This window comes from Tuber melanosporum, assembly GCF_000151645.1.
Source record: "Tuber melanosporum whole genome shotgun sequence assembly, scaffold_45, strain Mel28".
Classification (NCBI taxonomy): Eukaryota; Fungi; Ascomycota; class Pezizomycetes; order Pezizales; family Tuberaceae; genus Tuber; species Tuber melanosporum.
Window position 1 is genome coordinate 465,112 of NW_003299090.1, and position 15,595 is coordinate 480,706.

At 47.8% G+C, this 15,595-nt stretch overlaps 3 protein-coding genes; all 3 read left to right on the forward strand.

The window, feature by feature from the left end:
• Positions 1–1,374: 1,374 nt before the first annotated feature.
• Positions 1,375–2,428, forward strand: GSTUM_00008349001 (uncharacterized protein; the record flags this gene model as incomplete). XM_002840000.2 has 3 exons in its annotated part: positions 1,375–1,954; positions 2,029–2,335; positions 2,400–2,428. The coding sequence occupies exons 1-3, from the start codon at positions 1,442–1,444 to the stop codon at positions 2,426–2,428; spliced, it is 849 nt and encodes a 282-aa protein (XP_002840046.1). The 5' UTR covers positions 1,375–1,441.
• A 148-nt stretch (positions 2,429–2,576) lies between these two features.
• Positions 2,577–3,278, forward strand: GSTUM_00008350001 (uncharacterized protein; the record flags this gene model as incomplete). The annotated part of the gene is made up of 1 exon (XM_002840001.1): positions 2,577–3,278. The coding sequence occupies one exon, from the start codon at positions 2,577–2,579 to the stop codon at positions 3,276–3,278; it is 702 nt and encodes a 233-aa protein (XP_002840047.1).
• A 1,325-nt stretch (positions 3,279–4,603) lies between these two features.
• On the forward strand, positions 4,604–7,564 carry GSTUM_00008351001 (uncharacterized protein). XM_002840002.2 has 4 exons: positions 4,604–4,914; positions 4,980–5,353; positions 5,412–7,301; positions 7,379–7,564. The coding sequence occupies exons 1-3, from the start codon at positions 4,806–4,808 to the stop codon at positions 7,209–7,211; spliced, it is 2,283 nt and encodes a 760-aa protein (XP_002840048.1). The 5' UTR covers positions 4,604–4,805; the 3' UTR covers positions 7,212–7,301; positions 7,379–7,564.
• The last annotated feature ends 8,031 nt before the right edge of the window (positions 7,565–15,595 follow it).

Below are 15,595 nucleotides of genomic sequence, written 5' to 3' on the forward strand. Positions count from 1 at the left end.
GGCTAAAAACTTAGCATAGCAGAAAGAGACTAGTAGTTTTGGGTAGACAGTCTCTACTACATTAGTCATACCTTCACAACTCCTAGACATATTATATACTGTTCTGCCAGTTAACTTATCACTTGTAGGAGTTTTTTGCCAATAATTATGCTCATACCGCTAAATGCAGCATAGACCATATGGTCATCCTAGCGCTTCCTCTTTTCTCGTTCCTTGTCATACTTGATCTTGTACTCTTGTCCTCTTCATACTCCCTGCGCCGCCCGGTATTGCAACATTCCCTGTGCGCCGTAACACATGCCTAACTAGATATTAACAGAACTTTTTCAGTTTGCAAACTCACAATTTCCTGCTGTCCAAAGCGTACCTGCTGGCAGGAGCAGCTGGAGAAGAACTGCCAGACTGAAAGCCTGCCGTAGGATGAACTGGACCACCTGCTGTTGGCACAGTAACTATTGTGCGGATTATTATCGCTGGGTAGCATTATGCCACTAGGACAGTTTGTAAGCTTCTAATCTTAGAACTTTTAACACACCTGAGTGGTACTAGTGGGTCTGCTTGAAGAGACCCGAAGAGGACGGCAGGGGCAGAAACTCACAGGTTCGAATATTCGCTTTCTAAAGAGCCTAGACATGGCAATGATAGTCTGCCGGTATTAGATTCCGATAGGTTTAGCAGGCCGCTTTCCAGATCAACACTCTAACAGGCAAGATAGATGATACAATATCAACTAGGCTTGCCTTGTGGTTGCATGGTACTGCAAATGCCTCCTTGCACCTGTTGCTCATTCTCCGGTGACTGGCTGCGGAACAAAAAGTTCAAAGGATAATCCCATCAGAGGGTGGGGGACACCGCACCTCTCCCTCTTGTGCAAATCTCTCTGTGCGAGCTCCCACAGATCTCTGCCTCTTTTCGCAGTTTGCCTTGCCGGAAGTCTAGATTGTAGGGCTAATTCCCAGGCCTAGGACATCCCCATATTTACTACATATCACATGATATGTCAAACTTTAAAGATTCATGACACAGCTTCACAAAAATATAGGACAGTGGTACCATATCATTTTATTGTTCAAGGACACAAGTATCGGCAATGAAATATCATACCTACCAGAGCACCATCCCTCTGACTGTTACTACCTCGCTGAAAGGTTTTACTCATAACACCAGTCCCTCTTTGGCTGCCTGATAAGTGGAGCATCGACACAGCGATTCATGACAGACTTCATGACGGGTTGTCGTTTACGCCGAAACTGCAATTGATATGATTTCGCAATTGCCAAGCCATGATTTCAAAATAAGGTTGAGGTGGGCCAGCACCCCCAAAGGCGTCTACCTCTAGCCGAGGAGCCGCACTTACTCGAGGACGCCGGTCCAAGCAGCCACCCTCGCCCCGCGCTACCTGTGGAGAAAGAAATAACATTCCTCCCCCGATGCACACAAAATGTCATCATTGTTACCATCATCAGAGCAACTGTACTTAGGCCTAGACCTCTCCACCCAGCAACTAAAATGCCTAGCGATCACAGGTTCTTTGTCGGTGGTGCGCCAGGAGATAGTGACCTTCGACAGCGACCTCCCACACTACGGGACGAAGAAGGGTGTGCATATCGATTCCGGACTGAATGAGGTCACCGCTCCCGTGGCGATGTGGGTTGAGGCGCTGGATTTGGTGCTTAGTAGGATGAAGAAGGCTGGGTTCGAATTTGGGAGGGTGAGGGGGGTGAGCGGTGCTGGGCAGCAGCATGGGAGTGTGTTTTGGAGTAAGGAGGCGGAAGATGTGCTGGGTGGGTTGGACCCTGGGAAGGGGCTCGTGGAACAATTGGGGGGAGTGTTTACTTGGGAGAGGTCACCGAATTGGCAGGATCATAGTACACAGGCTCAATGCGATGCGTTTGAGAAGTGTGTGGGGGGTGAGGAGGTGTTGGCGGGGATTACGGGGTCAAAGGCCCATCACGTATTTACTCCCTTTCTTCCTTCCCTCCAGCATCCGGAGAAGCCGTCTGACCAGGTGTGTGTGGTGTGGTGTAGCGATTCACGGGTCCACAGATCTTGCGTTTTTATCAACGGTTTCCGGGGGTCTATGACAAGACGAGCCGGATATCGCTTGTTTCGAGTTTCTTTTGTAGTCTGTTTCTCGGGAGGATCGCTCCGATTGATATTAGTGATGTGTGCGGTATGAACCTCTGGGATATGAGGAATAATTCGTGGTCTCAGGAGCTACTTGATCTGTCTGCGCCGGGTTTGAGATCGAGGCTTGGGAGCGTGGAGACACAGCCAGGGAAGCATTTAGGTCCGGTTTCGGGGTACTTTGCTGAGCGATATGGATTCAGTAAACGTGAGCTCTTTTCTCGAGTGATATTTTATGATGACCCTGTGGTGACGAGGAAATGGAATGATAGAATGTGTGGTAACCGTTTACCGGCGATAATCCGTCTACGATACTCGCGCTGCCGCTGCGCCCATTGGATGCGATTATCTCCTTGGGAACCTCCACTACACTACTGATGGCGACACCAACCTATTTCCCAAGCCCAAGCTACCATCTCTTCAACCACCCCACCGACAAAGGCTTGTACATGTTTATGCTCTGTTACTGCAACGGGGCCCTTGCACGGGAGAGGGTTCGGGACGAGATCGCTTACACCTCCGCCCCTTCCTCCGACCCATGGAAAGAATTCAACGAAAAAGCCCTGTCAACCCCACCTCTGGGCAAACGCCTGAAAAACGACGACGCAAAACTTGGAATCTACTTCCCCATCCCTGAAATCGTCCCCAACGTCCACGCCGGAACCTGGCGCTACCGCATCCCCCCAACCGGCGATCTCAAGAAAGTCGAAAGCTTCGACCCGGGCACTGACGCTCGCGCGATCATAGAAAGCCAGGCGCTATCAATGCGTCTCCGTGCCAACCCCCTCCTGTCGACCTCGGCCCCGGCCCAGCCACGGAGGGTCTATCTGGTCGGCGGTGCCAGCAAGAACCCTGCTATAGCCGAGGTCCTCGGCCAGGTGCTGGGCGGCAAGGATGGCGTATATAGGCTCGACCAAGGCGGGAATGCGTGCGCTTTGGGCGCGGCGTATTACGCAGCATGGGCTGTTGGGGGGAGGAAAGGGGATGGGGGAGGGGAAAGTGGATTTGAGGACTTTTTGGCGCAGAGGTGGGAGGAAGGGGGACGGATTGTCAAGGTTGGGAAGGGGTATGAGGAGGGGGTTTGGGAGGAGTATGGGGATGTGTTGGGCGCTTTTGAGGAGATTGGGAGGAGGATTGGGAGGGAGGAGTAGTGTTGTGGTGGTGGCTCGGGGTGGTTTGTATATATATGGGGGGGGGGGTTCTCTTATTGTTCCTTTGTCAAGAAGTTTGATTGCGTGACCATGCTGGTATGGTGTCTCCCTGGGTTGTCAGGCTGCTGTACTCGTAGAGGACTAGTGGGCTTTGTTACTTGGGGGAAAAACGGTTCTATTCTTATTCTATTTTAGTAGTGCTGTACGTAGTTTAGCTTGCACCCTTGTTCTTACCATTCCGTGGTGCCCAATATCCCCTACCTTAGGCTAAATATTTTCCAGCAGCATCAATCTTGAACAGAAACCCGAGGGTGGTTGTAAGGTTCTACCGCGCGTACCATATCTGATACAGCGGAACATTGTATACACCCGTGGACAGAGAACGGGCTATGTACGTGATGAACTCCTCCGCTTTTCTTTGTCCCTTCTTAGCGTGACAGGGTGATAGGGAGTGGTTCTCTGTCCTCTCTTGCGGCCATCGCCTTCTCATCTTCCCATCCACCCGATGTGCTGCCCCTCATGGGTCTGGCTTACCCCGCTTCATAGGCTACGTGGTCGGGTAAGAAGGGCATTCAGTTTCAAAAAAACAATATTTTTGTGAATCGGATTAGCCTGGGTGGAATGCCTGAAGTGAGGCTTTTCAACTTTCCCGCCAGCGCGGCACAATCCCGTGTGCTCGATCATCACCAAGAAGAAGGGGCCGTGGCTGGGGGCAGCGCGGGGTTAGACTAAAGAGCCGTCCTTAAACTCATGTGGCTGGAAAAGGAAGGGGGAAAAAGGAAATCTTGGCGGCAACAGAAGCGAGGGTGACCTGGCAACGGCCCAGGTGCTGCACTATTCCTAAATGGGAAGAGTGTTTTAGGCGAGTTGTCGTCAGCCTGTACTCGAGTACAGTACATAGTTTACGGTGATAGTGGGTCGTTTTTTCGCTGCATTCGTTGGCGAAGCAAAAAGGGACGAGGCGAAGTCGTTGCTGTCGAACTATGCCATTGTGTTCGCTCAATGAAAAGGTGGTGATGGCGATTTCTTGGGTGGTGAAGGTTGACACTTCATCTGGCTGACTTTGTTGGCCGTGTTTCATAGCTCGATTTCGGGGTGGTTGGGCTCGCTGGCTGGCTGGTGTGGAAGCCGGGGCTGCTCCTTCCACAAACCTTCCCAATCCTTACCCGCACCCGGACCAACCCATAGTTCCATCTCGCCCCCTTCGCTCCCGCCTTCCCTCTCTTCTGGTGGTGGAAGAAAACATTCCATTCTCTGCTAACTCATCCATTTCTCTTACACTACCCCACCCTCTGCCCACCGCCACCACCACCACCTCCATCACCCCTTTTGACCATTCCATCAGGAACACCAATTCGCTGCTGCCAAAGGGAACGAGAACAAAATCACGATAGAGGGGGGTGGGTAGTGCATACTGTATGAGAAGCGAAGAGTGAAGGGGAGGAGAGAAGACAATTCCCCATCTTCTTTACCCGCAAAACCTCTTGCTCCAGACAAAATTCTAAACACGCCAATCCTCCAATCGCAATGGCGCCAGCGCCCCAATCAGCTTACGATGGCACTTGGGATTCAAACTCTCAGAAATATGTTCTTCCACCGCTCGTTGGTTTGCCCTTCTCGGAGATGAGGAAGAATGGTAATTTTCTCCCCCTATTTGCATACCGGTATCTGTTATTTTTGTCTAAACCCCCCTTGCCTTAGGAATGGGAGCTCGACACGTCGGGGACACGAGGTACTACCGACTTATCGTGGTTCATGGCATCTTCGCCGCGTTGGCCATCCTCATCATGATCCCCGCGGCAATCATTTGTGCGAGATTTCTTTATCACGGACGGAATCCGCGGGCAGCCATGTGGGGCCATATCGGTTTGAATACGGCTGCTTTACTGAGCTTGACCATCACCTTCGTTTCCGGCTATGTCGCAGTGGGTCAGAACGCCTGGGGATCGAATCCTCATCACCTGATTGGTGTTTCTCTCTATGGAGCTGCGATTTTTCAGGCATTGTTTGGGTTATTCATTCGGGCACGGAATCAGAAGAAAGTCATCCGGAAGAAGATTGCCTTTCACACCATGGTATGTTGGATTCTGTTTGTGCATCCTGCGTACCGACCTGGAGCTGACTTTGAAATAGCTCCATCATTGGCTTGGCCGCGGTATTTGGTTGTTGGGGCTCGCACAGATTCCTTTGGGACTATATCTTTACGGATCACCGCTTATCTTATTCATTCTCTATGCCGTCTGCGTCTTTATCTTTTTCCTTTCCTGGTTTGTCTGCGAATACATGAAAACCCGCGGGTACTTTTCTCTCGGCACAACTCATCCGACTCGGGAGACGCCGGATATGACCGAGGCTCCTATAGCCGTGGAAGACCATTCTTTTCAAGCTGGCAATTATTCGACTGAGGTGCCTCAACGTAGGTCCGGACGTGGGATGGTCGGTGTCTGGTCGAGTTTATTTTCTGGGCGACGGTCGAGCGCTAAGGAGGCGGCTCTTGGTGTAGGGGGTGGGGGATACGCTACGGATGTGACCAGAGCGACAAGTTTCGACACCAGTAGAGCCCCTAGTGCCCATAGTCCTGCCATTGGTGGTCTTCATGCTCCGCCTGGACGGCACAACCAGGTTCCGCCGGTTCCGCCGGTTCCAAGCTTGCCGACTAACTATGGAGGGGATCAAGGCAAGCAGGTCGTGTCGCCGGTGGGTTCCGGGGATATCCATAGGGATAATGGAGATAGGTATGCACAGGGGCCTGGTTCGGTAAGGGATACCGTGTTACGAGATAGCACTACGTTAGGGACAGGGGTTCACGGTGGGCCTTCGCATGTTGAAATGCCGTACGAGTCACCCGTTTCTCCACCATACACAGTTACCCCGGTCACTTCTGGGCCTGCAAATATGAGCAGCCCTCATACATCGGATATCAGCGGAAACTCTTCAGGTCACCTAAGGTCGTACCCAATGCCGCCTTTCCACTCCCCACATCGACAGCACGAAGAAATGCCACCTTCTCCCATCGCCGGTGGTGGATACATGGAAGCGGATAACGGGTTCGTACAAGGCCCTGCACGTCACGGAGAACCACCAATGGCTCCGCTACCGCTACCGCCGGACCCGCGCCGTGGACAACAGCAGCAACATCGCCGCGATAGATCTGCTGATAGTGTCCCACGTCTTCCCACGTCCCATTCAACGGAGTATCTGCCCACTGAGGAGCGGGCAGGAGAACCGTCCGTCGGCCGTCGGAACTCACGGAAGAAGGATGCTCAAGTCAGCGTTCAGGTCCGTGTGAACCCTGACGGTAAATCTGTCACGGTCCGCCGGATACCTGCGGAAGAGAGTGAGCGAGATCGTCGTGAGCGTGCACGCCTACGCGCTGAACGGGCAACTCAACGAGAGATGAGTCTTGATCGTGAACGTCAGCATCGCCGGAGCCACTCTGGTCGTAGATCATCCGAACGACATGAACGACCCACAACGTCTGGCTCCGGAGCACACGTACCCCCTGCCCCAGCATCTTCAGTAGGTGGGTACGGCCCCGAATCGTCGGTGGGCGGGTACGCTCCCTCGATAGGCGCCCAATCATCCACCATCGCGGGTGCTAGCGGCGGTCTTCTCGGAGGCGGGGCTCCACCATCGCGGGGCAGAGCCCGCGGGCCGGAACCACCGCGAGTGCCCCAACCACCACAAACTTCAACCCCCGTCCACCACCCAGTCAGCTCCTCCCCACTCCCATACGGCTTCGGCGGCGGTGTCTCTCCGAGTGCACGCGGGAGCGTAGTCAGCGCTTCGGGCACAGCAGAGAACAGTGAGCTGGAGCAGGAAGCGGCGAAGACGTATCGCAAGAAGAAGATACGCGAGGGAACGAGTAGTCTTGGAAACCCACTGAGTAGTCTGGGAGCTGGGTATGATGAGGATGGGGTCGAATGGACTTGATTGATTCGAGATGTGATTTTGTTTTCTTTGTTTCGGCATTTTTTTCATCTTGGATTCCCTTTTTCTTTTTTTGAGGCCAATTTGGGTAAAGTGGGTGAACAGTTGTATACCATTTTCCAAATTTTTATATTTTTTTCCCATGAGCGGACGGACTGACGGACGGGTAGCGCGATTGATGACCGGTGCAACGAACGAACCGAACAGATATATATACGCTAAGTTAAAAAAAAATCACTCTGGAGTTCATTTATTTTCCTTTTCTCTCCTTTCTCTCATTGACTATTTATGGCAGACTTGCTGGTAACGATTCCTCTTTTCGGGACGCGAGGATATTAATGACCTTTTTTTCCCCCTCCATTTCTCCATTTCTTGTTTTACTTAGTCGCTTAGCTTGTTTAATTGTAGCATTACGAAAGCATGAGGTTTGTGGGTGGCGGTTGTGGAAATATAAAATTGAAGCTTGAATTGGTGTTTGTTGTAATATGACTTTCAAATATGCATTGGTATTGTCATTGACTACGACAGAATATTTTGATATGGGTTCATTAAGCGATTGAGCTCATTACACGGTTGACTAGAGCAGAGATTACTTGGAAACTCTATTGTGGTACTAGTTTAGTTTCCTTGCTCATGTTTACTTTCTCTTTACTACTACATTATGTAGTATGGTTGTTGTTTATTTTTTATTTCCTCTTGCTTGAAGCACATGTCATGGGTGATTGTAGCGCACTCTCCTGTAGCATAAATAGGGCCCTATTGCCCCCCAGTAGAGAATCAATCGAGCAAGAAGTACAACTTCAAACAAGAATTACAACAGTGTTTGATGCCCAGAGTGCGAGTGCCGTCTGGTGAGCGGCTGGGGAGGGGTGAGGGAGGGAGTGACGTCATGGAAATGATTTTGCGGCGGGTTGTGTAGCAGTGTCATGGCGGGTTATGGAGATGCTACGTGCGAGTGAGGGGTGAATTGTGCAGTGTACAATAGTTGTATCCCTAGTAAAGCTTAAGCATGCCTATCACAGGTGTGATATTATACGGGCGTTTGCAGAGGGGAGAAGTGGTACTACTGTACAGTGTTGTACAGTGTATTATATGGGATTTTGCGATACGTGAGGTGGCGGTACTGTACTTGTACAGCATAGTACCACGCTGAGGATAGGCGAGTACTATTGCGCAAGCCAGGGGAGAGACAATGTCGTAATTGTACAGTACAGTACAGTACAGTACCATTTTGGCTCAAAAAGTCATGGGTATCACAGCACTACTAAACCACCACCACGACCATCATGTCTCTTCCAATCCCCCTCCCCCCATTATGGCCTTTCCACCATGAATTCCAAGAATAGTATTCTCCTAAAGGCCAGTATATTGAGGCTGCATCCCAACAGCATGGAACAAAAAGTATCTTGATTGAGCGGGAGAAAAGGCCGGGTGCTCAGCTACACTGGAGACAGAGTTCTCCACCAGACTTCAACCATCTTGAGAGTGTGCAGTGGGTATCCAAGCAGCAGACTAAAGTGCCGCAGGGCCCTCTTCAAACATACTTGGAAATGCATTGAGCTGTGCGATGGGGTATTGGATAGGCTGGAGAACCCACCGATCGGAATCTGGTTATGAACAGTTTGCTGAGCAGAATTTGGAAATGTGGAAATGTCTTGCAGACTTGGTATTTGTTACTGCACTACCCCCCCTCCTCATTCTTGTATCAGGGGAACATAGCATACCTTTTGGCATAGGTTGCCGGGAGTGGGTGGGGGGTGGTTGGTGTTGCTATACTTTGTGGGGGGTTTGGGGTCAGCCAGGTAGTGGAGCACCCTACCAGTACTGTACAGTACAGTGGGAGTGCTTTTACAGTTCGGTGTGGGACTCCTTGTTAGTCTACTCGTGGGTTGTAGTCGTTTCGGGGGTGTCTGGTGTGTCTTGAGATTTGCTTTGCGGAGGATTATGGCCTACGCAATTGTGTGAGTGAACTTTTGTCGTTCCTGGACTGGGCTGATATAGTCAGTAGTTACAGGGCCCTCCTCGCGTTGTTTTTCCGACGTGATGCCGGTAGGGTGGGTAGTCTTGTGAAGGTGGTCGGGGCGGTGTTGTGTTGGTGTGCACGGTACTAGCAGCGGGGGGTTGTTGGATCCTTTGACTCTGGTGTAGATTAGTGTAGTGTACAGTACTGTACAGTCCGGTTCGCCGTACGTGGCGTCCTGTGCTGTACTGTATGACACCTAAATCACTTGTACTGCGCCGAACTTTATTTGTACTGTTACCGCACGCTTGACCGCTTGGCCAACCCGCCAAGTGGGGAACACACGAATCATTACCATCTCATATACTCTGGAAGGAAAGACATGAAATCGCTGCTTGCGGCCCCGCAGGCCGTGGAGCGGGAATGACAAGGGTTTTGGGTGAGCGCTTGTCCCTATATAGCATTTTGGAAGTCTACTTCCTGCACAAAGGCAAGTTGGTCAGTGCGGGGGGGGGGAGTTTGCATCATCACAAATCATAAACTCCTGGCTTATCGCGCTACAGCGCTACGGCTGTGCGATAGGAAATTTTGTATTCCTCCTTCATTATCGGTACAATGCGACTATCAAGACAATTATATACCAACAATTCAAGAATTACTCAACGAGGAGATATAACCCCCCTTTCCCCAACATCCTTTTCCTTGAAGAAGCACCCCTTGGGAAATTTCTCGATCCCTTCAAGTAAAGCAGAGCAAAGCAGAGCAGATCCCACCCACCACGACTGGGTGTAAAAAAAAGCCAATGGCAAGAGGTAAAACACTCCTACACCCTCCTCCCCTCTCGTCCGTCCGACAATAAGGCTAATTAATCCCCATAGTAAAAACCCAAACCCGCCCAAACCCACCACCAGACTACCCCCTAGCGCCCCAAAGCCGTATTACTACCACCGGCAGCAAAAAAAAGTCCCCCACCGCTGTTACCAAAAAATCGGCGCAAAAGTCCAAAGTTAAGATTTCCAGGGGGTCTTTCAAGTGGCATGTGGAAGAGGTTACCAGGGAGGTCATGGCAGAATTGCAGGCCGGCAAAGTGGGGGAGGAGGGGGGTGATGGTGGGGTGGTGATGATGAAGTGGGAGGAGGAGGCGCTTGACTTGTTGAAGGGAGTTGTGGAGGGGATTTTGGAGAGTGGTGGTGGTGGTGGTGGGAGGGGAGGTGGAGGGGTGTAGGAGGATGGAGGAGAAAAAAGGGGGGTTGCTGGGCTGTGTATAGGTGAGGGATATAGTTTATTTGTTGATACTTGCTTTTATTCTTTCTTTGGGTTGTAAGGGGGGGGAGTCTGGGGGAGGGGGGTTGGTTCTATCTAAGAATTTGTTGGGTTGGACTTGGGAAGTTTGATTTGTCGAAGACTGATGACAGCTGTTATGACATGGTCAAGGCTTTAGCAGTTATGTTACCTTAGGAATTATATTGACAGGTTGGAGGAGGGGAATGAATTGACATTTGAAAAGAAAAAAAAAGTTGAGGTTCTAAATACATGGTATGCTCAAATACCAGAGCAGATCCATTGTAATAAAAGGAGTTTGTAGTGGACACAAGCATTATCGTGCAGTTTATAGTAGTTAAACTTGAGCATGATCTGATCAAGAAGATTCCATGCACAAATGCTTGAGAAAATTAGTAGACCCTGGTAGAGTGCCTAAGTACAGCAATGACTCAATTGTGATTGAGGACAGTTGAATATGCTTGAGTCCAGTTGATTTTAATCAGTCTTTTTTAAACCAGAGTTGCTTTTGTATGACTAAATGTGGTAGGAGGTTTGAGCGGCTTTGTTTACTTCGATTTCCAACTACCAATATTTTGACTAACACAGCGACTTTTACTAGACATGACTACACCAAGATCTGCAAGATGGAGTCATTGGCACTACCCCAATTACTTGGAGTGTCAGGTACTATTTCTCCCACTTTCCGAGATGGTGAAGGTGAGACCATTTTTATACCATGAATTTCGAAGGGAAGTGTGTGAAAGAATTAACAATAGAGAGTCTTGTCGAGAATATGTTATCAAGTGTCCATTGCAGATAGTTTTATATCAACAAATAATACCGCGTGGTTTCTCGGATGTATATATGGATGGAATTATCAAGCATGATCGCGCGTATGCAAGCACGATTGAGCATATTCGGGTGGTACCGAGCAGTACCCCTACTCGAGAAAATCAAGCAAATCTCGAAGATCCCGGTCGAGCACGATCTGGTAGTGTCCATCACTAAAAAAAAGGTTTGGCCGAGTTTTCTTCGTTGGGATGTTGCCTGCGGTCACTTCCCCCCCAAGTTCGATAAAGCGTAAAGTACCACTATTGTGTTTCCAATAGTCACCCCACTCCTACCCCCCCTTCTCCCACAAGGTACAAACTAATATTCCACCTTTTTGTTATGGAAAGATATCTTTGTTTAGCCCCCCATCTTTACCTGTCATGTTTGCTCTTGAGCAACTCCGTAGTGTACCGGTTCTTGGCACAGTTTCGTCAAGTCCTAGGAAACTGTTGAGGGCTGTCTATATCCCCAGTGGCATTTAGTGGGGTTTTTTTTTTCCTTCTTTCTATCTAAAAACTAGCGGGATTCGTGAGATCTTAGCAATTGAGAAAAGGCGTTGTCCTGTCGCGATGATGTATTTTGGATTAGGGTGGGTCTTTTCCGATGGAGTATCCATTCCGGCGATAATAGGAAGTCCGGAGTGTGCAATTTATTCCTTTCTTTTCCCCTCCCTAGTGGGTTTGCTGAAGTAGACGGAGATGAAAATAACAATTCTTTACTGAAGGTGTAAGAGCGATTCTAAAACGTTCATTTGGTCCACCGAGTACCGTACCAGATCTCACTATCAATCCCCGCGGCGGTCTACCCCCCCCCCCTCCCCCCGGTGGGGAGACTTGGGAGAAGGCCGAGCAGGGCGGGACCACAAATTGCTCTCCATCTGGCTTAAGTAGTGATAGACGCAAGCATACTGGAGCAGGTTATGGGGGGTGTACTTGAGCATGATTGGATTGAGAGGACCCTGTGCTTGAACTCTTGAACAAATTGGTAAGTCCTAGCTGAGCACTGGAGCATAGCCACCACTGGATTGTGATTGAGGAGAGTTGATTGTGCTTGAGTCTAGTTGATTGTGATTAGTTTTTGCCATCTAGATTTGCTTTTGTATAACAAAATTTGACAGAAGTTTTAAGTGGCTTTGTTTGATTTGATTTCCCACTACCGACACTTTAGCTAATCAAGTTACTCTTACCCAGTGCAGATTACCCCAAGAGCTGTGAGATGGAATCCTTGGTGCCATTCTATTTACTTGGAGTGTCAGATACTGCTCCTGCCACTTGCAGGGATGGTGAAAGTAAGGACATTTTTATTGAAGGTTCCAGATCGATGTTAGTCGATTGAGATAGATTGTGGAGGTTTCAGGAGTCTGGTGGAGAGTTCAGAGTTTCAATGGATTGGTGTGGAGGTTGAGAGATTGACAGGAGATTTTCTGGACATGTCTTTTCTTTGTTATCAAGGGAGTATATAGAGCAAAGGGTAGCATGCTTGGAGAGACTCGGATACGGATAGGTGTGGTGATTCACGGAATGATGAGGATACATTGTTTATGTTTTACTTATACACCTGTCTTTACCATTAGTTTAGAAGAGAGCAAACAAAGTTTTTTTCTTCTTACCTTAAGCTCTTGTGCATGTCCTACCACAGCTCCCACATAGTCCTTTAGCTTCTCTCTATCGCTGCATGAGTCAGTCATTGACTGATATACTCCTTCACAAGATTTTTTATAACATGAATTTTGAAAGGAAGTGTCAAAGCATTGACAATAAAGCCTTGTTGAGGCGATCCTATCAAGTTTGCGGGGTGGAAATTTTTTTATATACTATCATAGCTTGATCACAGAGACTGTAGTAACACGACTCCCGATCATCATTGACCATGACAGAATTTCTGGTACGAGTTCATCACTAGATGAACCCATTACATGGTTGACCACAGTAGAGTTTCCTCTGGAACTCTATCATAGTACTTGTTTGGTTTTCTTGCTTGTGTTTCCTTTCTCTTTACCACTACATCCTGTAGTATCATTATCATTGAATTTATTTTTCACTTCCACAAAGTATATGTCATGTATAATTGTAGTGCGCACTCCTGTAGGATAAATAGGGCCCAATAGCCCTCTGGTAGAGCTTCAACCAAGCAAGAAGCGCAACTTCAAACAAGAATGACAAGATAGAGTGATCGATCGTGATCACGCATACTCGAGTATGATCTAATCCTGTCCATCACTGTCCGGGTTGTGATAGGACAATTCATGACGGCGGCGGTAGGCAAGGACGATGTGTCAAAAAATGGGACATCCCCCCCCCACCCCGCGGGGCCACTAGAACCGCTGAGTTTTTTGTCTCAGACCGCGTGGTATGATACGATACCGCCCCCCTGGGCGCAATCAAGTATGGCAAATCAGAGCCAATGATTATCATGGGGAATCACTCGCTTGTGACTTTTTGAAGTATTGTTGAAACATACTTCTCGCACTACTGCAGTGTCATTCCTACTACTGATTTTTCTCCTTACATTAAACCCGATGGCGCATCTAGACCTCCTGGACTATTGAAGATACCTCCTTGCCTTTCTCACACCTCTTTTCTTTGCTATTGTTATTGTTCACTCAAGCTATTTGTCTTGCTCCAAACAGTAGCTAGTCAGTGTCTTCAGCTCTTCCCTTTGAAATCATGAAGCATTCTAATTTCTCAATCAATCAATCACTTCTTCGTGTCTCATATCATTGTTCTATCCAACATTCTCACAACAAGTATCATACCAGGTCAAAAGGTTTCACACCAAGTTTAGCGAAAAATGGACCAACAATTCCCAACACTGCCCTCTCGAAAACACTTTAAATTTTTTCTATCAGATATATATTTACTATTTGTTTAAATACCTAGAAGTAGAAAACCGTAGAGGATCAAGGTTGGGCTCGTTTTATGATAGTGTTGGCTTGTGTGAAAGTGACCTAGATTTCTGTATGGGGCTCCATTCAAAAAAGTATGTGGCAACTAATAATACCTCACACTTAAATGACATTTCTCCACTGCTTTAAGCTATCAATAAATTCTGCGATATTGCCCTAATTATCTATAGGTTTGCCAATGTGCTGCGAAATCTTTGTAGATTCTCTTTGACATCATGCTGCAAGAGAGAGTAGTCAAGTTGGACACTTTTGATGAAAAAAAAAAAGGGATATTGGACGAAAACTTTTTGACCTATCATTTCATAGTACTGTAGATACTAGCTCTTGTGCTGCTGGTAGATGTGGGACACAGCCAGAGTTACCGGCCACCCTCGTGTGCCCCAATTGTTAGTTATGTGCCTGGCAGGTTTTTCTAGCGGCACTGTTGGGCATTATATTCGGAGACGTTGGTATTGTAGAAGCCGTTGTGGGGGTCCAATGTCTTCTCAGTCCTTATGGGAAAGCACCTGGGGAAGATACTGAGCTAGGCTGCGCGAGAACCCTGATCCCAAGGAGACCTTTTGGTTCTTGAAATTTTGATGATACTTCATCGAGAATACCGTTTGATCCACTAGGGATGTGTTTGGGGGGGGGGGGCATAATGCAGCAGTTATGGAGGGATGGGTTACTTTTCCGCCTGGAGATCACAGAGGAATCAGGAAACAAGAATGCTTCGGCTGTGACCTCTAGGCGTAAAAGCAGTAACCTACCCCTCCATAACTTTAGTTGTGAAAAATTTCATATTAGTATTTTTCTTTGCTACTCTTGCTATTGTCATCTCTATTTCCTGATTTAATCTGCCCATCTTAAATTCTAATAACTGTGAATTCTGATCTATTCCGAGTAGAACCATAACCCAATTCAGAGATTTTTAGAAATGGGACATTATGATAGTATCTCTTTGATTGAAAATTGTTACTTTCCTACAGCTTAGATGATTCACTTATTAATATAAAGCCTCAAGTTTAAAGAGAATTTTATAGGTTTTATTATCTTTGAATACTATATAACTTTAAGCTTCTCTCAGAAAACCACAATTGTCTGCTAAATAGGAATATAAAAATATGCAAGGGTTCCTTAAACTTGCTTCCTCATTAGGTATGATAAAGACTATGTATATGAGAGTATGTATTGCTGTATTGATTAAATAATATTATATGCTCTGTCCTATCCATACTGGCAAAGGATTCTACTTGGCCAAGGAGATTACTTTCCCATTAGGATATCCTACTGATAAAGTGAAATCATCCCACTCACCAAGTATTTACAACTGATAACAAAAATTTAATATAAATATATAATATTATAAACACAGAAAATAAAATAAAATAAAATTTTTAAGATAGATAAATAATTTTTTTTTGTTACAAAACAATGGCCATTTGCTAC